Genomic DNA, 27723 nt, shown 5'->3' on the forward strand with positions numbered 1-27723 from the left:
GTCCCATTTATTATATTTCAATTAGGAAGTAAAATTGCTTTAAGTAATGTGCATTGAATTCGCGTTCATTTAACCATGTTAAGTTTATCCAGAATAATTTTTCTTCAGCTCAGCCATCGTCACCAAAATTATTTTTGTTAATTTGTAAATTTTAAGTTTAAATCTGATCTAAGCTAGGTGAATTTCTTATTGGGTCCAGAGGTAAAGTCATATACAATATATGGACAACATTTTAGCCATGATTGTAATCAAAACATACTGTAAAATGAGTATTTTTGTATTTATTAATTCAGAGCCAAAGTTAAGAAAATCAATATATAAATGACAAAGAAATGGCAACAGATGAGCTCAGAGGGCTCTGCTGAAGAACACAATATGTCGCAATGCTTTAAAAGGAAATGCACAGCAGATTGAAAAGTAATTAAGTAATACTGCAATTAAAATCAGGCATTAAACATATAAACACACAAAAGTTTACATTTAAATATTTCCTTGTGAAATTTCTTGTCTGAAATCATTGACACTTTACATTCATTGGTATGTTGTTGTTTTTTTACACAAAGAAATGTGAAAATAAAATGAAATCGGTAATACACTAAAAGACTGCATAAAAATGAAACCATTAAGAACAAAAGACAAAAACACTCAGCGATAACAGAAATATAATTCTGTGTTAAGGTATATCCCAAGTTTCTTTGAACCTTTAAAAACGTTACGCCAAATAAAGCCTTTAGTCAATTCTAACTTAAGCATTTTGTAGCTGTTAAAATGAATGAAAAAGAGACAAATACAACACTCAAGCTATATTTTTCAAAAAGAACAGTGGAAAAAATGAGCAGTATTATAACACTTTCTCTGCGATCTTCAATGTAATTTTGGTATCAATCATGAATGAAAATGTGTATTTTGTTGACATTTAAAGAGTTTACATTTTGCCCAAAGTGACCTCTTAATCTATTTCAAGATTTAAACTTCTTCTAATATTTCTTTGTTTTTCTAACCATTTCGTCATGTGTTGTGTGGTTTCATCCGTAGTTTTCCTTATGATGATCTTTGTCTGACTGTCGTCTTTACAAGCACTATCAATTTCTGTATGCTCTTCGTCAATTACTCTAACAATAGGACTTGAATTCTTTGAAACATGTCCTCCTTCTGTAAGTCGCTGAGCTCCAATTCTTGCTTTTGGTTGAAAACACTCCAGTCTTATAATTTCAATATTTTCCTCACTACCTCCGTCCTGCTCCTCTGTTAGTCTTTCCTTTGTTATCTTATTTCCCTCACTCTGATTCAGTTTGGTATCACGTTCATTTTTCTGTTCTTTGCTCTGTATCTGCACACCACCAACACTTTGTGATGTACGGGTAACACTGATAATCTTCTCAGCTGTTTTCTGCCCTCTACCATCTAATCTCATGCTAACATGCTTCACAGCTTCACTGTTGTCAGGATTTTCAGGGGCGATTTCACTCATTTGAATATATTTATCAGCTTCTTCCGTTTCTTCCCTGTCATCCCTCACACTCCTCCTCTGAGTTTGCACACTAACATCTTTATGTGCTGAATGTGTAACATCATGATTACTGGCTTCACCCATCACATCTTCTTTTATTGGTTCATTAAGAAACCTGCTAATGCTCCTCTGCTCATTCATCTGATTATCTTTAGGTATGATTTGTATTCTGTCACTGCCTGTTTGCTCGTCCTGAGATCCATTTAAGAGGTCATATCTTGTTAACAGCTTTCCTTCTCCTGTCGTTACTTTATCAGCTTCAACACTTACAAATTTAGAGCTGTAATCTTTTCCAACATTTGGTCTACCTCCCCCATATTCTCCTGTATCCTTTCTAGAGTCGTCTGATACTTTACCACCCTCACAGTCTGTGTGATTTCTATGGCGTGTTGTCAGGGACAACTGTTCCATCTCCTTGATCTCTTCACCAACAGCATCTGCGGGATGAATTTGAAATTTGTTATAAAAGCATTTAATGCACACCAACAAAACATTAATGGAAAGCATTATAAAAAGATTTGTCCTTACTTTTCTTCTTTCTGTAAAAAAGTAGATAAGCACTCTCAGATCTAAAGAAGAAAAGAAACTGATTTATTTTTCAACTAAATCAAAATGTGTTGCTCATGTATTCAATACAGTGGTTTGAAAAGTATGTTAAAGCTTTGTATATCTACAGACTGCGATATTCGCCCTTTGAAAATTAGCTCCAGTTCAGTCAGATTAAATGGGGAGCAACTGTGAACAGCAATGCTTAAGTCTTGCCATAGATTCTCAATAATATTTATGTCTGGACTTTGAGTGGGTAATTCTAAACCATGAACTTGCTTTGATCTAAACCAGTAAGGACTGAGGCCTCCTGGTGGGTTGCCAAGGTACTGCAGGTGGGCCTCAGCGATAACAGAAATTCAGTTAGAAATACTCATGTACTGATACATATTTATATAAATATATTTATATAAAAAAAACTGAATTTAAACCGGGAGTATGGTTGCTTTATTATATTATTATTCTAACCTAAATTTTCTGCTCTTGATTTGAAGTTTGTGTCTCTGGATGACACATTGACCTTAACAACTGGCATATAACTCGGTACAGCCTGTGTTGTTTATGTTATTTAATACAATTTTTAGAAAATACTTCTTTTTTTTTTTTTTGTATTTTGATTAGACTGAAGATTTAAGAGTGAGTGGGCCCCGAGGGATGTTCTGTTTTTTTTAAGTAGGCCTCAGCACTCTTGACTTTGGGAATGGCTGATCTAAACCATTCCTTTGTTTGCATCAGCAGAATGGTATGACATAGTAATGTGGTATAGTGCATTAAATTCAATGCCAGTGCATTCACCTGCATACATGAGATCTAATATATCTACAGTATGCACTTGTGCAAAATAAAGAAATATTTGCAAAAAAACACTATGTGGATATAAGAAAAAGACAAAATCTTACTTCTCAGTGTTGTCCACCTGGAACGGTTCATAATCAAGCTGTGATGGAAAAAGCAAAGAAACATATGATCGATCTCTTTCTCCTCCTCTGTAATGCATAACTGCGCAACATGGCTGTTTTGTATAATGTTTCAGCAATAGTGAAGAAAGGACTAACAGTCTTACCTCTGTGACTCCAGCATCATCGAAATTATACCATCTGTCTCCGTGTTCCTCCTCGATCTTGATTCTTGTACTGTAAAGTCCACTTCTCAGATCACCAACATGATCCACAACTGCATACAGTTCATATGTCTGACTCTGATCACCAAAGAAAGAAATGACAGCCATGAAAATGAGCAAAGAAAATGAAAAGGATATTGTTTAAATATTAAAATAAACTGTTATACATACGTCTGATATCTGCAGGGTGTAGGGAACCTCCACAGCACAGCTGATTTTGACGTATGACATGTCATGATAGCTGAACTCAAAGCGCTTTAGAAGTAGAGGCAAAACATCTGGATGATGCTTCATTACATCTTTCTGAATGAAAAACATCAGAATATGTCATTATGGTTTTTTTTCATTATAACATTATGAAGTAATAATTCTACAATAACAAAATCAGCTAATGTGCATAAATCAGAAACAACTTTTCTCTTTACTTACAGTAGCAGCATCAACTTTGTCATCACACTGGTCACAGTACATCTGATTTTCTCCACTTAATTCTGTCATTCTGAAAAACTCATCAATGCCATCCACCTGGAAAATGCACACATTTCATTTTATTCCTTAATTCCCTCTGACATAAACCCGCTGACTAGTTTCACGGATGCACGGTATTCAGAAATGTTTTCTCAAGAAGGAATGTGTCTAACACGAGACAATTAATTAACCCTTGAGTCTAACTTCCTTTTGAAGGAGATCTGAGAGAAAGCAATAAACCCTCACTTTAGTAACAAACTACACAACCAGCACACAATTACTGGTGTCAGTAGGCATTCAGACTGCAGACTTCTGCATCAGCTGCAGCTCATTTATAAAAAATCTGTAGCTGATAACAAACCATTCCAGTTCCTTTGTGTTACTTAGAAAGAGACAGGGTTGGACTTTAGCACCCCTGTTATCATTGTGGCCTACACTGTTCTGAGTTGTGCTACTACTCTCCCCACCCCCACCTTCCCCTGCATGTGGATTTAGGGCGGGAGGTGTGTTCTTAGATTTATGACATGGTCTAAGGAGCTTGGAAAGAAAAGCGTCTGGACTTCTTTAAGTTGCTTGAAGACGTTTCACCTCTCATCAGAGAAGCTTCTTCAGTTCTAGGGTCAACAGACACAGAGACTAGTGCTACTGTAACTCAGACAAACTCACTGTGATGAACAACTGAATGTAAAATAGCAGCAATCCTAAAGAGAGCCTGATTGAAAATGCTGGTTTAAAGATTCATGACACATTAGTTTGCATCTGACTGTGCTTGGCCTCGTAGTTTAGATCAGCGGTTCTCAAAGTGTGGCAGAGTTCTGACAGGTACAAGTTACCTGGCAGATAAGTTTTGCGGACCTCATGTTTAACATCTGCGGCTGTCGACTTACACACGCAGCTGCAGCTTTTTGGCTACAGCCTACACACATCAACAACAACAACAGGACCCAGTTCATTCTGTTTTAAGCCGCCGAGGCATGATTGGGGATGCCGCTCAGGTGTGTCCGCCTTCCCCGCAACCATGCCGCAGACCACACCCCACCAAAGCTCTGCAGTCAAAAACAGGCTCACTACAGCCAATAAGAGCTAATAGTTTAAACTCTCAATAAATTCTATATTTTTCATCTGTGTTCACAAGTTTCTGGATTTCTTTTTCTTTATAAGACTAAGACTGAACTTTATTTTTGTTTGTCAATTTTCACATTCTGTTTAACTTGTTGCTTGTTTGAAGAGGTGGTGCAGACTAGTGAAGCGGTTTAGTGACAAAAGTTACAAATAGTTGTTTGAAATGAAAGTTATTTGTTTAAAACAAGTTACTGAAGGATTCATTGTGAATTTATTAGAGTTTATTATCTAAATAAAGTTGCAGTTAGGCTTTTCTGTCATTGTTTTTATTAGACAGTGTGTGAAAACATTTCTTCAAAGTTGGAGAACCCCTGGTTTAGATCAAGGAACCGTGAAAGTAGTCCAGGCCCTTTGATCACATTATGGTTAATTTTTGGTGGGGATGTACCAAGTGTGGCAAGAAACAGGTTTGAATGTGATGATTCAAAACTGTTCATGTTTATACTGTCTTGATTTTAAATAGTTAAAGAATAGGTATACTTTCTAAATATATGTATCTTATTTTATTTAGAACTTTAGTTTTGGATATTCATCTTTAAGTGGGAGATATTTCTTTGTCTTTTGTTTTCTAGAAAAATATTTTTCTTCGTTAGTTTGTCTTAGTTTTTCTAAAGTATGGCCAACTAATCTGCACTGTAATTATGACTATGAATAAGCCACTGCTGTGAAGTAAAGGGAATAAAAACTGGTGAAAAGCCACCGACACGCTCAGGGGCAAAAGTTAAACCAATTGAAAGTGTACAGTGGAGGGAATAATTACTGGGTGCCCTGCTGAATTGCTCACTTTCAAAGAAATGAACAGTCTCAAATGGAGAGAGACAGAATATAAACCAAAAATCCAGAAAACAACTTTTATTTGCACTGTATAGAGCGAAATAAGAATGTAGTCTGCAAACCAGCCAAAATTCTGGCTCCCACAGATTGTAATCTGTGTGCCACACGGGTACACAGCCAATCAGTGAATTGCAGATACTCCTGGTCTCAGTATAAAGCTCACCTTTTCACAGAATCTGTTTGTTTCATTCCAACATCTCCACCACCATGGGTGAGACCAAAGATCTGTCAAAGGGACAAGACTGTAGATCTGCATAAGGTTGGAATGTGCTACCACACCATCAGCAAGAAGCTTGGTGAGAAGGTGACAACTGTTGGTGTGCCTCATATGGTGAAGATGATCATGTGCCCAAAAGTACACAGGAGGAGCTTGTTAATGATATCAAGGTAGTTGTGACCATAATGGACTAAAGTCTTGCAGCACCCAAAAGCTCCCTCTGATCAAGAAGGAGCGAGTACAGGCCCATCTTTAGTTCGTCAGTGACATCTAAATAATTTAGAGAAGGTTTAGGATAAAGCGCTGTTGTCAAATCAAAACCAAAATCGAGCTCTACGGCATCAACTTGACCTGCAATGTTTGGAGGAAGAGGAATGCTGAGTATGGCCCAAAGAACACCATCCCTACAGTCCAGCATGAATGTGGAAACATTATGCTTTGGGCTGTTATTCTGCTAAGAGTACAGGATGACTCCACCGTATTGTACCTTCGTCCCTCAGCCAGAACACTGAAGATGGATCCTGGATGGTCTTCCAGTATGGAGCTAATGAAGAAGAACATTAAAGTCATGGAGTGGCCTAGCCAGACCTCAGTCCTTAAAATCTGTGTAGGGAGTGCTAAGTGGCAGCCAAAAAACAAACAAACAAACAAAAAAAAAAACAGGATTAAGAGAGTTCCTGTAAAGAAGAGTGGGCCAAAAATCCTCCTGAGACATGTGCAAGCCTGGTGACCAGCTACAAGACCCTAAAACTTTTATGTCACGTGTTTTTATGAATTTTTGGTTAACATGTTGTCTCTCCATGACACTATCACAAAAATTAGAGACTGTTCATTTCTTTTTCAGAAAATTTTCAAATTCAGCAGGGTTTGAAATTTCCCCTACGGTATATATTGAAAACAGAAACATGCTCAGAGGTTTGAGGCTTGTCAGATCCTTACCACTCTGTATCCTTCACTTCCTTTTGTGTCAGTGCAGGAATCCACCAGTGCAAGAGGAAGATGCCAGAACGGTATATCTATGTCAGTCTCTGTCAGGCATTTACAACAGGTGGTCTTCTTTGCCAACATGCCATGGAAGATCTGAAAAACAAATGAACACAAACCTGTTAACATCTATTATTTTTTTCCATCCTGCTTATAGTTACCCTTTGATGAAGACTGTACCTGTGATGCCTGAGGACTGGTCAGTGTTAAAATCTTCTCAAAGTACTCTGCAGCATCATGCTGTTCATACACTGAGTGCAGAGATGTTCAACAAAACAAGTCAACTATAAAAATGTTTCTTTAACTATGAACTTTAATTATGGGTTATGAATGCAACACTTCAAATGCACAGGTGATTTACAGAATTCAAATGTTTTGTTGTCCTGTGTGTTAACATACTGTACCATTGTCAATGCCCAGCTTCTTTATTAATGCATCCGTCTTTGCAGTATGATTCTGTAAGTCTTCAAACAGTGCTTTAAGATGTTGGTCAATAAACTGAGAATTTTCATTGGTGTGCCTAAACAAAGACACTGCTGGTCATGAGTGATACAAAACTCAGTTTTAAACTGCTAATCTAGCGGACATGAATACATTATGGTGCAGGACAACAGACAACAACAAACCTCATCACAGCTTCTCTGAAGTCTTTGGTCATAAACAGCACCTGCAGCACACTGTTCAGATAGCATGTTGCTCCTTCTTTTGCCAAGCCATGATACTTTACATCCGCTGCTGGGGAGAGATTGTTATGAAAGCATGCAAGTAGCAGAACTGCTTTCATACCATAAGCATGGATTATAAAACAGCACAGACAGCGAGTAGTTGCACCCGTTCATGTTTTGCACAATTTACTGTTTTGTAGATTGAATTTTACGAGAAAAGTGTCAAAATCTCTGTTGATCAGTCCACATTCTAGTGAATAGACTGCTTAGTATTACATTTTTAAGACCCAGTTTGCTGCAAAAGAGGTTGAGGACACTAAACGCACTGCACCTACCTGCAAGATTAAAGGTTCCGTCGAAAAACTGTCGACCCGTGTAATTCATTTTCAGTCACTTTAGAACCTCAGTCCCGTTTTACGCCGCCAGCGGCCACAAAGACACGGCTGGTTAACAGCAAAACAGTCGCAACGGTTCCGTAAATACCTTTTCTACAAATGCACTAATGCATGTGAGCATGCAGTACGATTGCAACTTCGAGACACTCCCTGAGATTCTTCACGGACAAGAGGATTAAGCTGTTTTCACGTCCAGTTAAGTCGAAACTGTGGAAATAGTTTCTGTTTGACCTGTTCGTGCTGTATTCAGGGTACACCGGAAAAAACAATTATTTCTATTAAAATAAGCGTCATATGACCGAACAATGTTATCCTCTCCAAAAGGCAGTGGGCACTGCACCCTTAAATGTGATATTTAAAATATGAACCCGTAGTTATTTAATCAGAAATAAGAAACCTGTTAATATGTTACATGTGTACCGATTCTCAAAGGAAGGCGGGATAACTGAACTCTGAAGCAAACAATGCATTCCTTTGGAATACGTCAGTCATCTATTTTTAATCCAGAAAGTGAAGCAATCACTGTTGGCACAGGGTGTTAGTTATTAGAGATGTAGAGCAGGTAAAGCAATGACGTTATGTACTTGTTGTTCGGGTTACTACACAGTACACCAGTAAAAACAAATACTTTTATGCAATTTTCTTTTATGTCCATTTCTGGGAAACACTGCTGCTGTATGCTGAAATGTATATAGTGATATATAGTGTATAATATATATAGTGATATATACTGGGGGACACTACTGTTTACATTTTAAGGTATCTTTTCTCTCATAGCCTGCTTCAACACTAATATTCCTACAGAATATGTTTTATCCTCATCAGCACTCATCTGTTGTTGCATGCGTGTTTGTCAGTGAGTGCTGTGGAAACTGAGACACTCATTCTGTGTTAAATGAAGAGACTAGAGTTGACGTTCAGCCGGCTTTGTTGACTTAGAAACCAAAAACACTGCCAAAATGATGAGCTCATGAGATTATAATTACCAGGAAATTCCACTGAACATGCAACGTTCTGTCAAAACAGCCACATTGATTCCAGCTGTGAGGGTGTTTACTTGATAAGATTCCCGATGAGATCATTCATGATTTCTGCTTTGCAGGCAGCACATGCATTTCCTCTGTTTAATAACAATCTTTAAGAAAGTTTCATCAGCTGCATTGTCTTTCCACCACAATATCTGTCAGAAAGCAGAAAACGTACACTTATTTAATGCATTTAATGTTAATTTCTCTTATTTCTTTCCTGAAGACCTCCATATATACTTACAGACAGGGATGCATTGAAGAGCGCAGTTTTATTTTATACAACAATAAAAGCTGATCTTTTTCAAACTTGAGCATATTATTAGATTATTGTCACTTTTTATAAACAGTCTATATACAAAGCAACTTGCAAACAGTGGCTGAAGTGCAAGCAGTGGCAGCTGAAGTCATCGGTGGAGATGATCTCAGTCAAGGCTTCAGTCCTCCAGGAACCTTCATCACCACGTGGATCACAGACATGTGCTGGATTCCATATTCAGACAACTTTGTCTCAGATCCATCCAACATCTTATCTGTGAATATCAGCCGCAGAGCTTCCTCTCCTGCACACACACACACACACACACACACACACACACACACACACACACACACACACACACACACACACACACACACACACAGAGTAAATACTATTTTAATACATGCATTTTAATAGGCACATCCACAGAGATGTATTAGATTACTAGCCCACATTTAGAACAGAATCAGAAAGGGTTTTATTGCCAGATGTTGTGAAGGTTTACAACATTATGAAATTGCTTCGGTACTTAGTGCAAAACATACTATAAAGCAAACACTTAAATAAACATAAAAATTAAAAGTGCTAAGCAAATAGATATATACATAAATGCAGGTGATGATCAGTGCAAAAATGGAGCAGATGCAGAGAACATAGTAGAGAGTCATGTGTTTGTGTTGGGAACAGTCTTATTTATTGTTCATGTGTCCAACAGCAGAGGGGAAGAAACTGTTCTTATGGCGAGAGGTTCTGGTCCGATTGGACCAGAACCTCCTGCCTGAGGGGAGCAAGTCAAACAGACTGTGTCCAGGGTGAGAAGGGTCAGCAGTGATCCGAGCTGCACGCCCCAGTGTCCTGGAGGTATACAGCTCCTGCAGAGACCTACTCTGCAGGTCTATTAAGTAATGTACTTAAAGTTGGACTTGCTTGTTACTAGACTGAGTTTCCACATTATCTGCTTTATCTCCAAAGGTTGATTCAGTTCAGCTGGATGTAGCGTTTTCAGTGGAACAATGGGCTGGGAGGTCAGTTCCTTCATCATCAGTTCCTTCGAACTGACCTTCCAGCCCATTGTTCCTTCAGTGGTGCTAGTTTCAGTCATTATGCAAATGCACTGTTTATAAGACTGGGAAACCTGCAGTCAGCTGAGACTGAAGAAGTCACTTGGATGAGTGACAAAACGTTTCTCCCACTGAAAACACTACGTTCAGATTAACAGAATCAACCTTTGGAGATTTACTTACCTGTATGATTGAGCATGCATCAAGACATTTGTGCTTTGTCCTTCTAATTCATCTCATTTACTCCCTTTACAATATTTTAAAGAAAAGTACCTAAAACTGCTGCTTGAATAGACCTAGCGGAGCTGGAGCAATATACTAATACAGTAATGTTTTAAAAAAAAGCTTGTCGTTGTGTATAATGCAGTCTACTTTCACTTTTGATTCTTCAGTTTACTAAAAGAAAAACAACATTTTAAATGCTACTATGAGCGCTTTCATCAGCCACGGGCTACGTGGTGTCACATGATGTAAGTAATGGAAGTCTTAATGTCTCAGTGCATTTACCTGCGGTCTCCGGAAGCCTTTGACTTATTTTTTCCTTCAGCTGTTTCACTGTCATGTTCTGAAACTGCTCGTCAGTGTTGCACAGGTCAATCATCATCTTCTCACCCCGTAGTCCATGAACTACAACCTGGTAGATCTTTCCCATTACGTGCTGGTTTCTGTGCCCCTGGTTTTGCTCTCGCAGTGCCTGTTGATGAAACTAATAATGACACTTTAGTTTCTTCTTTGGGTTCATCAGAGGGCTCACGAAACTTTCACTTTCATTTAGATAATTGTTTTTGTCGCTACTCATGAGACTTCTTATCTTTTACAATCAGCACCTCTTTAAAAAAAACTGTCAAATATATGTTGATGTTTCCTCAAAAGTGTAAATTAAAATATTTTTTAAAAAAAAGTTTTTAATATTTAACAGTGTTTGCTATAAAAAGGTTCATCACTGAGTTTATTCTTAGAGTTTATGGTCATCATTATAGTTCCTGTGCAGCACTCAGCATGTAACAGCCTAAATTACCAAGTGTGTGAATGTGATTCTTTATTAGACGTTTCCCTGACTGGAAATCTAAACTGATATCTCAGTTTATGATGAGAGCAGGGCGTGTTTATTTACCTGCTGTTCCTCTTTAACACGAATCTCATTAAATATCACTGCAAATATTATTTATCAGTTCCATTATAAAACAACATGTACCATGTTCAACATATTGACTGACTGTGGGGAAAAGTATGGTGGCCCTGAGAGGTCAAACTTACTAAACCCAAAGGAAACGACAGCTAATAGAAAATGCTGCAAAAAGCACACAAACCACAGCAGAGGTAGAAAAAACAGAATGGACGTGAAGCTGGAAAGAACATGTCAAAAAATGCCAAAAAGCACATGTGAATCATGTTGTTAGCGCACAAGTTATTTTGGACACAAGTGAATCTTTCACTTTTTCAGCACGTCTCAGCACAGTCCATCATATGTTTGAGTTTCTGTCACTCCTTCAGCTGTTGTGATGCATCTGACTTCCCAGGGCCACTTTACAAAGATGTGTGTTTGAGATCTTCTGCAGGTAACACCTGCATAACTTGACAAGTAAATTTTTCTAACACAAATGCACAAAGTCTCATTAAAGCAACGGTCTCCAACCCTTTTTTTTTTTTGCACCACGGACCCAATATTTTCACGGAGCTGTCGCGGATAAATACAACAAAATAAAACCAGTACTGGTACCAAAAGAAATATTCATAACACACGGGAAAAGACCCAAGGAAACTGACTTAATGATAAAACATTAAAAAATAACGATAAAAACCCTGAAAAGCATCAATTTCACACCTGAGCCTCAACTCTCGCGGCCTGGTACCAAACTACTCACGGTCCAGTACCGGTCTGTGGACCAGGGGTTGGGGGCCGCTGCATTAAAGAATTTACTGAACGTTTTAAATACATACACAGTTTGTTAGTGATGTATTTGGATTTACAGAGAACATGTGTAGAGGCCCAAACTATGATTACCTATGTGCATTAGCCAATAATAAATAAGGAAGACATTGACATATAACAAGGTAAACAAATGCATTCCTGATCACAGTTTACTGATCACAATTAACACCTCCAAGGCTCTTTTATTATATTTTTTTTCTCTGTCACGCTTGCAGTTTGTTGTTGCTTGTGTTTGGTCTTGAGTTTGCTGTCTGTAGTAACAACGTGCTGTTCTTTCATAATGTTGCTGTTTAAGGTATTTACATTTCTGCCCTGATTTACTGAGTTTTTATAATTAGAGGCTTCATTGATTGTACGGTGACTCTTGGAGTAGTTTGTTGGGTGCAGGACTGAAGAACAGTAACAACTACAAATCCTTTTATCAGCAGCAGAGACAGAACCGTTCCCTCCCCGTCTAACAGGCCTGCTGTTTTCTTGTGTTGATGCTTCTTTTAGTGCCTCTTCCTTCTTTTCTTCGGCTTTAGTCTCTCCAGGTTTCTCTCTATTTCTTCCTGGGCTACTCCTTGGTTTACTTGTTTTTGTTCCAGTCTCAGTCTCAGTGTCGTCCCTAACTTCCCAGAAAGTGTCTCGTGCTTTCTGACGTTTCTTTTGGGAATTACTGTTTTGCTGAGTCTCGTAAATTTTCCGTGTTCTCAAATGTTCTGTTTTGCTGATATGAGGATACATGTGTGCCTTTGTATTTGAATCAAGCCACTGCACAACTGCTTTAATTCTTATTCCTATGTCAGTTGTTTTGTTTATCCGTGCTGCTCTTTGGTTTGGCTGTTTATCCGGTTCTCCATTAAAGTTCATCAGTTCTCCCAAAATTCCATCATCACGATAGCTTTTTGGCAAATCACCATTGTAGCCCTTTAAAATGTCCTTCCCTTTGTCATTATATCTCTCTGGTTGATAATGAGGAAAAGCAGTGTCCCCTCTGTGTGTCTCATGACTCCTTCCTTCAGCCTTGACGTCTGAATGTGCACACTGAGTGTCGTGGTCACTTCCTTCAGTCTTTGGAGCTTCTTTGCTCACTTTGAACATAAAAACGGAAGATTAGTAAAACACAGAATGATCAATGACTAATCTGTCTTTGGAGAAGAGGTTATTGCTCTCATGGCATTTATTATGAATGTCATCATTTTTGCATCAGTCTGATATGTGTGTGGCAAAACAACTGGCACTCCATAAAAAAGAGAAGCAGCATCAAGTGACATTTGGCTTTTAGGAAATGAATATTTTAGGCAAACTGGCCAATCAATTGTGTAAAAAACAGTTAAATCAGTTTGTGTTACTGATTAATTTTCTGATTTGTACATTAGTGTTCTTCAAAACACTGAAAGAACTTAAAACTGAAACAAAAACAACCAGTACTTCTTTAAAGCATGCAGTTTTGGCTCCTCCTACAGGTCAAAAATAATTCTTCAGATACTCTTAATATTATTTTTATTTACAAGCTTTTGGGAAACACTTCTTAAGTATGCTAGTAAGACAACCTTTACATTTTTACACTCTTTGCACTACATCTAAGTCTAGTGAAATAATGTCACCTTCAATTAAATGTTATTTATTTGTCTCCAAATCACAACAACAGTTGACTCGATGCACTTTATATCATAAGGTAAAGATTACAGTAGGAAATGATTTTCTTTTCTCGGTGGGTTAACCATTTCAAATAAAGTGTAATTATGAATTTTAAAAAATTATAAGAGGTGATCTTAAGCAAACTTACCTTTCCTGTACAGGAGGATGTAAGCTGTAGAAGACCTGTTATGAGGAATTATGAGAAAGACGCCATCAAACGTCATCAAAAGTCAACCAGCTGAATAATGTGAACTCCAGCTGCTTCATGTCAGACATTACATGGTTCTAGCTCAGGAAATATTCCTCATGTGGCATTAAACAAAATCAGTGTTTACCTCAGTGGGTTTTCTTTAGCAAAAAATAGTTTGACCTGAAAAATGAAAAATAATAATAAATTAATGACTTAATGTCATGTTGTTAAACACTTAACTGTCTGAGGACTTGTCAAATTATGCTCCCTTACACTTTCAACACGTCCATCATTGAAGCAGTACCACTGCCCATTTTCATATGATTTGATTTCTGCGGTGTAGTGTCCTCCTGTGAGACTGCCAAAGTGGTTAACCACGGCGTAGAGCTCATAAGTACATTTCTGGAGAGAAGGAAATAAAACAAAGTCATTAAATTTAAAAGATAAAAGTTAAAACATGTTGCTGTTCTCTCTTTAATACCTCCATGTGTAAAGTTTGAGGCACATCAGCTTTGCAGTGAAGCTTGACGTAGCGCCTCAGCTTGTAGTCAAAGGTAAATCTCTTTAGCAGGAGGGTCAGAACATCTGGATGTTGAGTTATCTCCCATTTCTAGGACACAACATAAAAACAACTACATGAACAAGAGGCACTGATCTTTTGTGATAAAAACTTTAAGAGATCAGATTCATCACTTACAATGTCTGCATTTTGCTTTTCATCACAGCGGCTGCAGTATATCTGGTCATCACCAGATACTTGTTGTAACTCAAAGAAAGCTTCGAGTCCTTGCTCCTGCAAACCATGAAGATTTTATGTAAAACAGATTGCTCTCTTAACATTTTGAAAATATATACCCTTCTTTTTGATGGGGGAAAATTCAGTACCACATTGTAGGTTTTATATCTTGAATCTTCCACCATTAGTGGCAGAATCCAAAAGAAGCTCCTGGAATCGTTCTTCATGTCGCACTTACAGCATGTTGTCCTGTGATTCAGCTCTCCTTTAAAGATCTGGACACAAAAAAAGTACAATTGTTGCTGTGCACCTGTGTAATCAGAGGCACTGTTAGAGCTATACTGCACTGACAAAAGCATTTTGTTAGAATAAAGTACAATAATTTGTGAGGCCTACTGCTACATCTACTCCTATTTCTGTTCAGGAATGCAAATAAATAACTCATTTGGCTTATTAATCAAAAAAGTAATTTCTGCTAATTTTTTCTGCTTTTTTGTAAAATGGGAAATGTGAAAGTTTATGGATTAAATATTAGCATTAAAATTATCATTTTGATTAAAGACGTTGTGCATGCTGTTAAAGTCATTATCACATGGTGGCGCTCTAATTAATTTGTTAAGCATTGTATAAATGAACTTTAACCTGTCAACACTCACTGGAACATAAAAAAACAGTCTGTATAGAATCACCAACATTTATATTTTTAAAAAGATTTCTTTTTAAACTTTTTCCTCCTTGGAAGTTAAACTTCTACCACCATCTGCACTGCTTCGTAAATCTGCATGCAGAATTCAAAAGACTTTGACTATGTTTCCCTCTCTTATATCGTCTCGGATAAATCTCAGTATTTTAATCTTTACACTTTAACTCAACTAATGCACATATTTGAAAAAGTATATGTACTTTTTCAAATATGTACATATATAGTGATTTTTACTCAACTACCCAGACATGTGTTTATGGTTTAAGAACCTACATAAAAAAATCAGATTCTTTATTTTCCAAAAAGACGCTTTTAACACTGATTAGCAGACAGCTACAGCTGGTGCCTGCTGTGCTGTACCTTGTACACGTGTACCTAGATATTTTCAAATTTCAGCACTGATTAATGAACACTGTGCCCTTAAAGTAAACAGAGCTGTATATTGGTCGCACCTTGGAAGCGTCTTGGCTCGTCATACACAAAATCTTCTCAAAATACTCAGCAGCATCACGTTGTTCAAATACTGAAGATCAGGGAGATAGAAGAGGACGCAAAATTATTACCAGAGCACCAGTGATAATATATTTGTTACAGCATTTCAAATGCACACACAGAATAATGAGACATGTCAAATAAACCATCTTACCATCTGTGATGCCCAGCTTCTCTGTGATGTTACGTGTTTCGGCCAACTGTTTCTGTAAATCATCAAACAGCTTTCTCAGCTCTGAGTCAACAATTGGTGAGTCTTTCCTGCCCCTCCGGTGATCTGGACTCCTTAATATGTAACCAGGAAACAAAGGAAATGTGATTAAAAATCTTTATATTTCCACTTAGTTCCAGATTTTAACGCGTATTAATTCCTGGAAGAAATACACTTTAACATCAATGTGATACTTCTGTTAAATAAAAGAAAAACTTCATCTTGTTTCTTAAAACTGAGTCAAAGAGTAAAATAAAACAAAAAACATTTTCTGTGATACTCTACGTTTCTGATTTATTCTGATTTTACTACATTTCTTCTTTTTTTTTCTTTCCCATGCATCTAGGCTTTATGCTAACTTATGACAGCCACATTTAAAAACATCCCAAATAAAGTTTTTTTTCAAACCTTTTCAAAGCATCACGAAAGTTTTCTGTCATGAAAAGCACCTGAAGCACACTGTTCAGGTAACATGTAAGACCTGGACTCTTGAGGCCATAGTAATCTAAAAGGTAAGTCAATGAGGGAAAGGAATATAAGTCAAACATCATTTAATCAGAGCCACATGCTTTAAGCTGCTGCATTTTATACTACTTACCTGCAACAGGAAGGCTTTTTAGTTTCTTTCTGAACCTCGACACGAGGGAGTGATTCATCCTGATGTCCGTCTGATGTGTGTCGGCATTTTCACTCCTGAACTTTACTGTCAGATGCTTGGGTTCATTCTGTTGAAGGATATTAGATACAGCAGAAGTTAGAGCAGGAGAGTCAAACACAATGCTCGGGGGCCATACTTGACCCGGTAAAGATGCCAATCCAGCCAATTAGATGGTTTTGGAAAATTAGTAGAAAAGCATAGACATTAAGAAGCTTTTAAGAAGTTTTTTCTCCTGATAAAAATCTTCCCTGTGGCCATTCATACTGAGCCAGAAATAGTTAATTAATAGATAACAGTTGTGTGTAAAGTGTTGTTGAAATTGTGCTTCTTTTTTCTTATAATAACGTATTTCAGGTTTGCATTGTGTAGTTAAACTTCTTTACACTGACCGAAGGGGGAGCTTCACTGGTCTGGTCCACTTAAAATTAAAGTTTGCTGTATGTGGCCCAGGATGTAAAGTGAGTTTGGCATTCCAGAATTTGAGGATAACCAGAAAGGCACCAACAAACATTCAGACGGCAGGGTCAGAGTTTGGCATAAACAACATGAAAGCACGGATCCATCATGCCGTATATCCACAGTTACAGCTGCTGGTGGTGTACAGTGGACCATTCCTGATGACTGCTTCCAGCAGGATAACTCACTATGTTAGCTCAAATCCTCTCAAAATGTTTTCTTTTAACATTAAAATTAGTTCAGTACTCAAATGACCTCCACAGTCACCAGATGTAAATCCAACACATCAAGTTTAGGATGTGATGTCAGAGTCATGGATGTGCGGCAGACACATCTGCAACAGCTGTGTGACACTGTCGCGTCTGCCTCCTCTCGTTTGTTCTGTTTTCTCTCTTCCTGCAATAACGTCACTGTACTGTGTTACGTGGCTTCCTTAAATAAAGCTCGTTAAAGTAAAGTTGAGCTGGTAATAATAAAGCAACATTATAAATACGATACTTTTACGGTTTGTAGTAGCTACAGGTTTCTTTGGTAATGTGCTATCATTACAAATGTGCTATAAGTAAAATAACCTTGAAACGTCTGATTTTCGAAATCGATTTAAATTCAAATTTAAATTGTAAACCCTTTAAATTTGAATGAATGCGTCCACAGTAACAGTCTGTGTCTCGAGTGTTATTGAACCATGCTGCCGCCTCTTAGCCGTGCTTACCCGCCTTCGGGGCGATAAAACAGACCATTCAAGCAACAGTAAAACAATCACAGCTTCAGTATAAAGTACCAAACGCACTGATGCTATAACCCGTAAGTCCAGACAGCAATAATGATGATGTTTTCTAACGGTGAGTAGTAAAAAGGGAGGGTAAACAGGAGAGTACTCACCGTGCAGCCTATCTGATTTACCGACATCAGCAAACTTTCACTTTCGATGCCGTAGCGACGCTGAACGAGGAAGTGCGACAGAGAGGAGGTGCGACAGACACGCAAGGACCCACCGCTGGAAATACACACAGACCCTGGAGACTCGTGATTCCTGGTAAATTTAATATTTATTTGAATACTTAAATCAAACTAGGGAGTTACATGTGTGGATGTCCTATTTCTGGCTGAGTGTTAAAATAAAAGCGGAAGTCTTTTAAACTGCTAGAGCTGTGCCAACAAGCAAGCAAAGACACAACATTTCTCCCTTTAACAAATCGCCTGTTAATATCTTCAGTTTATCCACTTAAATAACTACGAAGCATCCTTCAAGTTTAAGTTTATATTCTTTTAAAATATTACATAAATGTTGTGGACATGTTTACTACTTTGTAATAACAATCTCATAAGAAAGAGAAACGTTAACGTTCTGTAATAAAGTTAAAGGCAGCTGGAACTTCCTTGAGTGACTCGCCACACCTCACAGGAGGTTTTTAAATAAGTTGTTTTAAGACTGAGAGCTTCTGGATTCAAAACCCTTCACGTTTTAAGTACTCTTTGTAAGGTACACACATAAGCTAAAACATTTTTTTATGGTTATTTAACTGAAACTCAGCACACAAGCCTTTATCTGGGAGTGAAACAGAGACCATGAACACACTGAATCGTTTCTAGCAGTGTGCAAACTTTCATCTAGGATGAAAGTGGAAAATTCCTCCAGTAAAACTCCAGCCATATGAGGAGTCTTCAAAAACCTGGACTGATGCAAGAAGACATTAACAAACATTCACTGTATTCAGTCCAAGACAATAAGAAGACCATACAGTGACACCAACCACAGATACATGAATGCATCTTCAAAAGCAAATAAAGTTTATAAAAACAAGTCAAATTGTACTGTTCCACTTCATAAAGGCTCTGCACTTATTCTGGTGCTGTAAAGTGCTTGAAACTTGAATCACTAAAACTACTCATTATTCAGCAGCAAAAACAAAAACTGAAATCTGAGACTCCTACTTTAATTTGACAGCAGTTTGAGGTTGTAGGGTGTAAATCTCTCGTTTTTTTATGCGTTGGTTCATTTCCCTCTTGAAAAGGTGAACCATCAGCACACTGAAGATGTGTATCAGACAGCATTTATCCTCCTTTCAGTCCAAACTCCTATCTTGTGAGAATGACAGTCATTATTTGTGGTCTGTATGCAGGCTGACATGTTAATATAAATCTTATGCTACAGTATTTGTAGTGCTGGATCCCCAGAATGAGCATTCGTGGACAGGATCCGGTGGAGAAGAAATACGACCCTCTAGACACCACCCTGAAGTTTGTCAACAGGGAGGATGACTTGGATTCATCATGTAAGATTTGTTTTATTTTTTCTGAATATAATTTATATTTGGTGTTTTGTTTCTGTTGTGGAAGCAGCAGCAAGAATCCAGCACAGACCAGAGAAGGCATCAAAGACAGATATGATGGTGATTAAGTCAGACACAGTATAAAAGGAGGAGTGGAGATAGAAAGCAGCTTACATGATGCACTCTGTGTGGGATTTGTTAGATTTGGATGAGTTGAGGGGTAGCTTGACATGCAAATCTAGTTTGACTTTGTTTCCTCTCTAAACAAACAACATGTTTGATTTGTTGTTGTCCACTCCCTCCACAGGTGATGACTCTCTCAGAGCAGAGATGTCCTGCGGCCACGCTGTGACTCCTGAATCTCTCACACGTTGGTGTCGCTCCCTGCTGGATGAGGTATGTCGTGTCTTTGTAGCCCTTTATTTTTTCTTGTAAATAAAGTTTCATGTTTAATTTGGACGACAGTGGTGCAACAAAGTTCTATTTAAGTTCTGTTATAATAAATCTTTTTTAGCTAGAATTATTATAGGTTTACATTTTAGGTCAAGATCCTGCTTTTTTTATAAATTGTTTAAGCTAAATAGTTGGGTGCTACTGGTACTCGTTTCAAGGAATAAGTTACTTTTTTAAAAGGTTATCATTGTGTGTTTGTCAGATTTGATTGTGAAAATAGCCAGTAGCTTATTAGATATAAATGTAACAAAGTACTATTATAATTATTATAATTAAAGTAAGAGCCTTGAAGATTTGGACTTCAGTTCTTAGTTATTTCTCTAATTATACAGTGAGTCTTTTTTGTTGTTGTTTTCAGGGGAATTACAAATTCAGATGTCCGGCTTTAGTGGAGGGCACCAAGCAGTGTAATAAAGAGTGGTCGTACCAGGAGGTGCGCAGACTGGCTGATCTGACTGTGGAGGAAATGCAGCACTTTGAAGAGAGCATGGCCCGTCTGGCTCTTGCAGACCACTGTGAGGTTCAGCCAGTAAGTGATTTATGGTTATTATTGTGACCTTTCAGCTTATTTCACTTTGATAAAAATGTTTAAAGTGGAGGTCTCTTTCTTTTCTTTAAAACACTGTTTCCCACATCAGTGTCCACAGTGTAAAACAGATGTGGAGAGGAAGGATCTGTCCAACCTGTGTGTCCAGTGTGTCGTATGCACAGCTGATCAGAAGAAGACCTACCAGTTCTGCTGGCAGTGTCTGAAACCGTGGAAGGGTTCAGGCCTTCGATCTGACCGCTGTGACAACGACGGCTGTGAGAACAAGGACCTGCAACTCATGCAGACATGCAAAACCATCAGTCTGCCTGAGGTGGAGGGCGTCACCTGCTGCCCCGCCATCAGACTCTGTCCTACATGTGGCATGAGGGTGGAGCATACCACAGAATACTGCAAAAATATCAACTGTCCTCGCTGCAAGATAGAGTTCTGTTTTGTCTGCCTGAAACTGAAGCGTGAATGTTCACAGACCAGTTCACCATATGAAATCTGCCCCAGTGGGGTCGCTCCAAGGCAGACCTCCATCCCTGTGTGGAGGAAAACTTAAAACCATAACACATGAACAATTTAAGAGAATATTTATATTTTCCTTCAAGGTTTTAACAATTGTTGATATAAAAAAAATGTATGTTGCCTATCTCAGCTCCAAAAGACACTTTGAGCTTTATTTTGTCAGCCTTTGTTTCTCTGCCTCCTACTGGCTGAACTTTAAATTGCACAACAAGAGACTTATTGTTCTGTTAAAATCAGTAACTGTGCAGAGAGATCATTATACATACATCTTTTACTCAAACATGTCTGTGAATATGAAATATGAATAAACTTTATCAGCACTCAGTTTATTACAAATGAAATCTTAGCATCAAGCGTCAGCTCTTCTTGTGTGACAAAATGTTGGCCTGTAGTTTAAGCACAATGTGAAAAATAAATAACTGTATTTCTTCTGTTTTGTATCAACATGCACATAGTGGATCAGTAGCTCCTAATTTCTAAGCATTAAACAAAATGTCAGATTGATTAGAAAGAAATCAAAGGAGAGCTTTGTATTATATTAGTGATTGATGAGTAAAAATCAGGATCACTGGATATTATTTATACAAGTTAGCACTTGTATTTCGTAGAGGCAACAAAATCATCCATTATAGAGATTCTGAATTTGTAAATTCTGTTGTCAAATTTTGTGCACAGAAATATTCATAACATCACTTTTTCTCAGAAGAAACTAACTGATCTTAAACAAGCCAGACAAGAACAAAGAACACCAGACTGCCTGACTTTGCTGCTGTGTTTTGTTCACCGTCATATAATCTTCTTATGTTTTTACACTTTCATCCCATAATGTTTTTTCTCCTTTGGATAAATTTATCACCTTCCTTTCCTCACCTCTTTTTTCACTTCCCTGGTCCGTCTCTCTTGCAGCTGTTTTTCTGCCAGAAAAACTGGCAAATTTTTTGCGATCTTGTTTCTTTCCTTTTTTTTTTTTAAGTTTGTTTTGCATCCATAGCATAGTGAGGAAAATATACAACAATGTCACTGAGGGTGTCAGGTCGTTCTTCGTTTCCTTGTTTTTTTAGGCACTGCCAAGAAAATTCTCAGTCAGTTCGGAATACACAAAAAAAGATTTATTTAATGAAATTCAACTCGTCATAATGCACACAAAATATATTCAAAATAATCACAGTGATTGAAAGAAAACAGGTTAAAAAAAAATATATATATATATATATATATATATGGCAACTCTCCCAGTCTGTCTCTGTGCAGGTGAACAGCTGCTTATGTGAACCCCCTGGCATCACCCATAACCACGTGACCCAACTTTCTCTAATTAATGCAATCATCCCCCCCAAAAACAAAAACTGATAACTAAAAGGAAAATAACTGATGAGCAAAAATTATAAATCTTATTTCAAATCACAAATCTCTTTCTCTGTAAAACACATTCATGGCTTCCACAGACCGAGTCTAAGTGATATTTGTGGATGCAGTTTAAAACTACAAAGTCCCAAACTGGGTGCAGTTTTATGTTACAAAATGCTACTCTAACATTCTGAATACAGCAGTTTTTCTCAAAGCAATGGACCATTACAAACTTTTTTTTTTTTTTTAAAAAGTCAGTCTCTCTTGGATTCTCTTTCTCAAACTATACAGCAGCCCCAAGGTACAAAATGCAAGTAAAACAAAAACAACAAAATGCACAAACAAAAAAGACAAACATTTTACTTTCTAAAACAGAAAGAGCATGAGTTCTGTTGGCAGTGTTTGAAGTTGTGCAAAGATGTGCTCTTGCCCCCATGTCAATCACAACCTTGAACTAAACTACAAGTTTAGGACCAGGGCCCTGTTTCAGGAAGCCGGTTTAGAAAACTCAGAGTGAAAAACGATACTCAGGGTTGAGTAACTCCGAACTGTCCAACTCGGAATATTCGGTTTCAGAAAGGCTGATAACAATTAGTTCAATCAACGCGGAGTTACTTTAACCCCAAGTTAAGCGCGCGCACGAGGATACATAAAGCCCTGATAAGCGGAGCACAGATTAAGCGAGTCACCATGGAGACGGAGGGAAAGAAGGCGCGGTCAATGTATTTTACAGCGCTTGAGGCTGAAATTCTGATGGCAGCATATGCTGATAACATGCAAATTTTGCAGAAAAAAAGTAACACAGCCTCAGCTGCAAAAGAAAGGGAGCATGCATGGCAAAACATAGCCGACAGAGTCAATGGGTGAGTGTTAATTTAAACATTGATCTAGGGATTTCCACCCATTTACACATATTTTATTTTTTATTTTATACATTTTATTTTGTGACGTGATGTGAGCGCAGGTGCAACCCAACAGGCCCCAAACGTGCCTGGCAGCAAGTAAAAATGAAATATAAAAATATAGTCCAAACAGGTAAGGTGTAATTGTATTATGAGCCATAGTGCTTGGTCTGTTTGTCCCATGTAAATCAATTGCAGTTAGAGGCTACATTAATTTTCTTTCTGTAAGCACTTATTGAAATTATCTGAGCACATTACAAGTAAATATTTGCTTACTCTGTATGCTCAAATGTGACCCGTTATAGCCAACAGAAAAAAAGCGGAGGCCCGAAAAACAGGTGGGGGTCCTCCACCACCACCACTCACAGAGGCTGAGCAGTTGGCTTCCACATTTGTGATAATGTTGGCAGCATCACATATGATCTTCACAGTGCAGAGAACACAAATTAGCATCCATTACTATAATGAAATAATTTGTTATTTTGAAATGCTACAGGGAACTATGTACCTGTACATTAATGCTGTGGAAAGACTTCCTGTTCACATAGTTTCTGTCATTTACTGAAGGAGCAATGATTGGAATGTGAGTGCCATCTATACAGCCAATCATGCCTGGGAACCCTGAAAATAAATGTAAAATTTAAGTAGTAGTTCAAGTATCACCACATCATGAATTAAGTTTTGTTCATCCTGCTACCTGCAATTTTGTGGAATCCCTCTTTGATAAATCTTGTGGGTCTGTGACCGGGGAACACCACAGACGAGTGCAGGAGACGTTTCAGTTTCAGTGCCTTGGAAATGTGCTCAGCGTCACCAATATTATACAGAAAGCTCTCGTTTGCAAAAAACCGAAGTGCAATACAAATAATATGTACAGAACTGAGAGGATGTCCACGATGTGTCACATGAGCAATATTAGGCCTGAGGATGTTATTCAAATGAATTATAGATTGTGCTGAAAAACGGTAACGTTCACACAGAAAATCATCAGGAAATGATAAAATGTCCAAACGCGCTCTAATCACTCTCTCCCGGCGGGGAGCTCTGCGGAGAATTTGGGCTTCAACATCTACTGGCTCTTCAAGGAAGGGGCACGCCATGTCTGACACTTCCTAGTCAGGTTTCCGACACAGAGGCGGAGAACGTCAGGGTTAGTTGAAGTAAACCTGCTAGGGGGCAGGTTAGCTTCACGGAGTGTGTCGTCATAGTGACTCACTCAGGATTAATCTAAACTCGCTTTGTAAAACCGAAAACCCAGAGTTTTCGTTAACTCAGGGTGTACTTACTCAGAGTTTGCACTAAACCGGCTTTCTGAAACAGGGCCCCGTACTACAAACCGTCAGCCCCCTGAACTTATGTTCAGGGGGCTGACATGAGGGAGGGCAGTATACTGTTGCATGAGCGATAATGCGCTCCAAGAAAACGAGCCAACCCTGTGTGGCACAGAAATAAAAGGCAACATTCATTACATATTATGGTTCTCATGCTCAACTTTTTCTTTTAGCATCAATAAACACTGATGACAGAATACAACATTGATTTTGTAAGGATGTATATTTAACTATTGATTTTCAAAAAAGGAACAAAATATGATAATAGTATTAACAAATACAAATTATTCCAGCAAATGTCAAACAAACAGAGTTTTCATCTTTACATACATATATGTTACGTTCCCCTAAAAAGGTCAAGGGGATGAGGGAAAGTAACAAAAAGTATCCAGGTCGAAAAAAAAGGAGACAGGGAAGCGAAATGGTTAATTAAAGCGTTTTAAAGCTTCTATTAATAACTCAACTTAAAGAGACTGATAAGCCGCTATCACCATTTGAAGAAAAAAAACAAAACAAAACTCAGATGTCGGTCAGTAAACTGAAAGCAATGCATTTCAATGCTTCAAATGTAACAGATTTTTTGGTATCCATCCAAAATCTGCTGATTATTATCTCCTTGAGAACAGGCTGTTTATACAAAAATAAAGCTTATAGTAGTAATTTTTATCTCTGAAAAGTTCACATAACACAAAGTAATAACAAATTCAAGAAACTGTCAGTAACCCAAGGACATTTCCATTTTGCTGAATCATTTACTGACTGAACATGATGTCATTAATTGAAGTAGTGTCCATGTGGTGTTTAAAGAGTTTGAGTGCCACTGATATCGAATGTTTCACTTGCTCTTCATATGTGTGTCATCTGCCTGGCTGAACCAGTTTGGCAGAGCAACAGCTGATTTATAAAAACTACTGATCGTAATAAATCACAAAGACCAAATCTGTTGAAATGGGCATTAATGCATCATCATCTTCAGTTCCGTGGGGTGAGTAGAAAACATTCTCTCAGCTCTCTGGCTTTGAAAGCTTTCCTCCCATCACAGCTGAGCAAGCTTCAGTGGATCTTGCAGAGAATCTCTCTGATATGACTGGGGGGGGACTTCCCAGTTTGCTCAGAAGTCACTGGGCACTTGGGCCACTGACATGTTGATCTTTGGTGTTTTTGAAAGGATTTACATGAAAACTAGGTTTTCCATACTTTGGTGTTTGGGATTCTTACTTCCTGTGCCATCATCTTCCTCACTGTCTCCGTCATCTTCCTCACTGTCTTCCTCATCTTCCTCACTGTCTTCCTCATCTTCCTCACTGTCTTCCTCAGAATAGTCATGAATTTCAATACTTTCGGCAACATTTTCTTCAACATCTTGTTCACGTTGTTCTCCCCCTCTAAGCCTTAAAATTAACCATAGGGTGAAACTGTGTTGAATTCCATAATCCGTGAGAGTGCAATAGTCCCTCAGCAGATTTCCTTCAAAAATAATCCGCTGTTGATCTGAAACACACACAGACAATAAAAGTAAAGAATATGCACAGACTTTCAAGCAAGACTGAGCATTTCTGCATAACAACTGAAAAAATTCAAGCATCATTTATCATTTAGAATTATTTTAATTTAAATAAAAGAAACAAAAAAGAAAAACAACCATTTAATGCCCCGACTTGAACAGATGTGAAAATATCAGCTCTTGCTAAATTGCTGTAAACTTGTGTCTTTCAGCCAATTGTCAATGGAACGCCAGAACTGCCATAATGAATTAATTAAATACACTATTAAATAATTAATTAAATGTGGCAATAATTAATTAAAATCGGAAATAATTAATTACATAATTACGACACGTGTAATTAATTAATTCTTGACACATTTAATTAATTAATGACACATTTATTAATTAAATGTGTCATAAATATTTATGTAATTAATTATTTCCGATTTTAATTAATTATTGCCACATTTAATTAATTATTTAATGGTGTATTTAATTAATTCATTATGGCAGTCCTCGCGTTCCGTAATCGTCTGCCAGGAGAAAACTTCTTTGGGTAAAATTAGATTGCTTAAATCTTAGCCAGGTTCAGGAAGATGCCCAGACCTCCCTCTCCCAGCCACCACCTCCTGTTGTTTCAGCCAATAGACAGAATCTCTCCAGTATCCCCTCTCAGCTAGACATGACCGAATCACCTCAAATATGAGGTGCTGAGGAGGCATCGTGGTCAGAAGTCTGAACCACCCCAACTGGTTCCTTTCAGTGTGGAGGAGGAGGAGCTCTTCTATGTATGGTTATACTCGGCTACGGTTCTATAATTCGTAGAAATATATAAATGTCCCTACAGAGAAATGCAGCTTGTAGAGAAGAAGAAATAAATAAATGATGAATTTATTTTAACAAAGGAAAATCAGAAAATGTCCTTTTAACAACTTTCCTGACTACTGGGATAAAGATTTCTTAGTTTACAAAGTGCAAGCAAACGCACCATGAAACCTGCTGAAGCTACAAAATGACTTTTATGAGTAGACAGTGTGACTGCAGGCCAGTCTGGAAATAAACAAATTAAGTAACACCTGTAGTTCTGGGCAGGTGACAATCTGTCTAGCGTTAACTGTAATGTAGTAATCTGTAGTGCTCGTTTTAGTCGTGATCATGGAGGACAGTGATTCCACACCTACCTGGAGGAATGCCCTCTTTGTCCTGGATTTTAGCTTTTAAATTCTCAATTGTATCAGATGGCTCCACTTCGATATTTATTGACCATCCAGTTAACGTTTTCACTTCAACAAGCATTTTTACTGCACTCCTTTCCGACGCTGGGCTGACAGCTTAACAGGAACCGGTCTTCTTCTTCTTCTTCTTCTATTTCTTCTCCTTCTGCTTCTTCTACTGTTTTTATGGTTGTCAAGCAACTCTTAGGTGCATTACCGCCACCTTCTAGATTGGCGTATGGATCAGAAACTACAGTACCACCATTATATTCTTTTTAAAATTTCAATTTAATTCAAAATCTTAAAAATGTCAACAAAATCTATATCCCCGAGTTTCTTTGAAATAATTCACTTATCTTTAAATTATTCTTGTTCTTATGAAGAATCCTGACCAATCTTTCTCATTTATTAGGTAGTTTTCCTTGTTATATAACTCTATCAATATT

At 37.8% G+C, this 27723-nt stretch overlaps 4 protein-coding genes across 7 annotated transcripts; 1 reads left to right on the forward strand and 3 right to left on the reverse strand.

The window, feature by feature from the left end:
- Nucleotides 1-261: 261 nt before the first annotated feature.
- Nucleotides 262-9320, reverse strand: LOC113018823 (uncharacterized). 4 transcript variants are annotated; one of them, XM_080298389.1, is made up of 12 exons: nucleotides 9131-9320; nucleotides 8848-9041; nucleotides 7428-7536; nucleotides 7206-7321; nucleotides 6982-7052; nucleotides 6757-6897; nucleotides 3606-3701; nucleotides 3348-3479; nucleotides 3120-3254; nucleotides 2956-2993; nucleotides 2039-2079; nucleotides 262-1947 (listed from the first exon to the last, which is right to left on the reverse strand). In XM_080298389.1, exons 3-12 carry the CDS (start codon nucleotides 7457-7459, stop codon nucleotides 950-952), a joined length of 1800 nt encoding a protein of 599 aa, XP_080154515.1. In that variant the 5' UTR covers nucleotides 7460-7536; nucleotides 8848-9041; nucleotides 9131-9320; the 3' UTR covers nucleotides 262-949. The 4 variants fall into 4 exon arrangements, with proteins under 4 accessions (XP_080154515.1, XP_080154514.1, XP_026018003.2 ...); XM_080298388.1 differs by having other exon boundaries at nucleotides 8848-9320; XM_026162218.2 differs by lacking the exons at nucleotides 8848-9041; nucleotides 9131-9320 and adding an exon at nucleotides 7802-8297.
- A 2831-nt stretch (nucleotides 9321-12151) lies between these two features.
- On the reverse strand, nucleotides 12152-18196 carry LOC113018827 (uncharacterized). Its single transcript, XM_026162223.2, has 12 exons — nucleotides 18094-18196; nucleotides 16696-16822; nucleotides 16506-16602; nucleotides 16041-16171; nucleotides 15847-15917; nucleotides 14841-14966; nucleotides 14653-14748; nucleotides 14437-14565; nucleotides 14229-14357; nucleotides 14101-14135; nucleotides 13914-13948; nucleotides 12152-13215 (listed from the first exon to the last, which is right to left on the reverse strand). Exons 1-12 carry the CDS (start codon nucleotides 18118-18120, stop codon nucleotides 12305-12307), a joined length of 1914 nt encoding a protein of 637 aa, XP_026018008.2. The 5' UTR covers nucleotides 18121-18196; the 3' UTR covers nucleotides 12152-12304.
- On the forward strand, nucleotides 18042-21338 carry LOC113018828 (E3 ubiquitin-protein ligase DDB_G0292642-like). The gene is made up of 5 exons (XM_026162224.2): nucleotides 18042-18247; nucleotides 19367-19487; nucleotides 19792-19880; nucleotides 20296-20466; nucleotides 20576-21338. The coding sequence occupies exons 2-5, from the start codon at nucleotides 19391-19393 to the stop codon at nucleotides 21029-21031; spliced, it is 813 nt and encodes a 270-aa protein (XP_026018009.2). The 5' UTR covers nucleotides 18042-18247; nucleotides 19367-19390; the 3' UTR covers nucleotides 21032-21338.
- A 3443-nt stretch (nucleotides 21339-24781) lies between these two features.
- Nucleotides 24782-27454, reverse strand: LOC145425390 (ubiquitin-like). The gene is made up of 2 exons (XM_080298399.1): nucleotides 27245-27454; nucleotides 24782-26068 (listed from the first exon to the last, which is right to left on the reverse strand). Exons 1-2 carry the CDS (start codon nucleotides 27357-27359, stop codon nucleotides 25749-25751), a joined length of 435 nt encoding a protein of 144 aa, XP_080154525.1. The 5' UTR covers nucleotides 27360-27454; the 3' UTR covers nucleotides 24782-25748.
- Between the last annotated feature and the right edge of the window lie 269 nt (nucleotides 27455-27723).

This window comes from Astatotilapia calliptera, chromosome 3, assembly GCF_964374335.1.
Source record: "Astatotilapia calliptera chromosome 3, fAstCal68.1, whole genome shotgun sequence".
Classification (NCBI taxonomy): Eukaryota; Metazoa; Chordata; class Actinopteri; order Cichliformes; family Cichlidae; genus Astatotilapia; species Astatotilapia calliptera.

What these genes read in the sequence shown, in the direction of transcription:
- LOC145425390 (XM_080298399.1), bottom strand. Translation starts at nt 27,359, where the DNA reads ATGCTTGTTGAAGTGAAAACGTTAACTGGATGGTCAATAAATATCGAA. An exon ending in CAAAGAGGGCATTCCTCCAG is followed by an intron (nt 26,069 to 27,244) that starts GTAGGTGTGGAA and finishes TGTGTGTTTCAG; the next exon opens with ATCAACAGCGGATTATTTTT.
- LOC113018828 (XM_026162224.2), top strand. Translation starts at nt 19,391, where the DNA reads ATGAGCATTCGTGGACAGGATCCGGTGGAGAAGAAATACGACCCTCTA. An exon ending in GTCGCTCCCTGCTGGATGAG is followed by an intron (nt 19,881 to 20,295) that starts GTATGTCGTGTC and finishes TGTTGTTTTCAG; the next exon opens with GGGAATTACAAATTCAGATG. An exon ending in ACCACTGTGAGGTTCAGCCA is followed by an intron (nt 20,467 to 20,575) that starts GTAAGTGATTTA and finishes TTCCCACATCAG; the next exon opens with TGTCCACAGTGTAAAACAGA.
- LOC113018827 (XM_026162223.2), bottom strand. Translation starts at nt 18,120, where the DNA reads ATGTCGGTAAATCAGATAGGCTGCACG. An exon ending in GCTAAAGAAAACCCACTGAG is followed by an intron (nt 13,949 to 14,100) that starts GTAAACACTGAT and finishes TCCTCATAACAG; the next exon opens with GTCTTCTACAGCTTACATCC. An exon ending in CATCCTCCTGTACAGGAAAG is followed by an intron (nt 13,216 to 13,913) that starts GTAAGTTTGCTT and finishes TTATGTTCAAAG; the next exon opens with TGAGCAAAGAAGCTCCAAAG.
- LOC113018823 (XM_026162218.2), bottom strand. Translation starts at nt 7,850, where the DNA reads ATGAATTACACGGGTCGACAGTTTTTCGACGGAACCTTTAATCTTGCA. An exon ending in GAAGTGAAGGATACAGAGTG is followed by an intron (nt 3,702 to 6,756) that starts GTAAGGATCTGA and finishes TGCATTTTCCAG; the next exon opens with GTGGATGGCATTGATGAGTT. An exon ending in ACAAAGTTGATGCTGCTACT is followed by an intron (nt 3,480 to 3,605) that starts GTAAGTAAAGAG and finishes TTTTTCATTCAG; the next exon opens with AAAGATGTAATGAAGCATCA.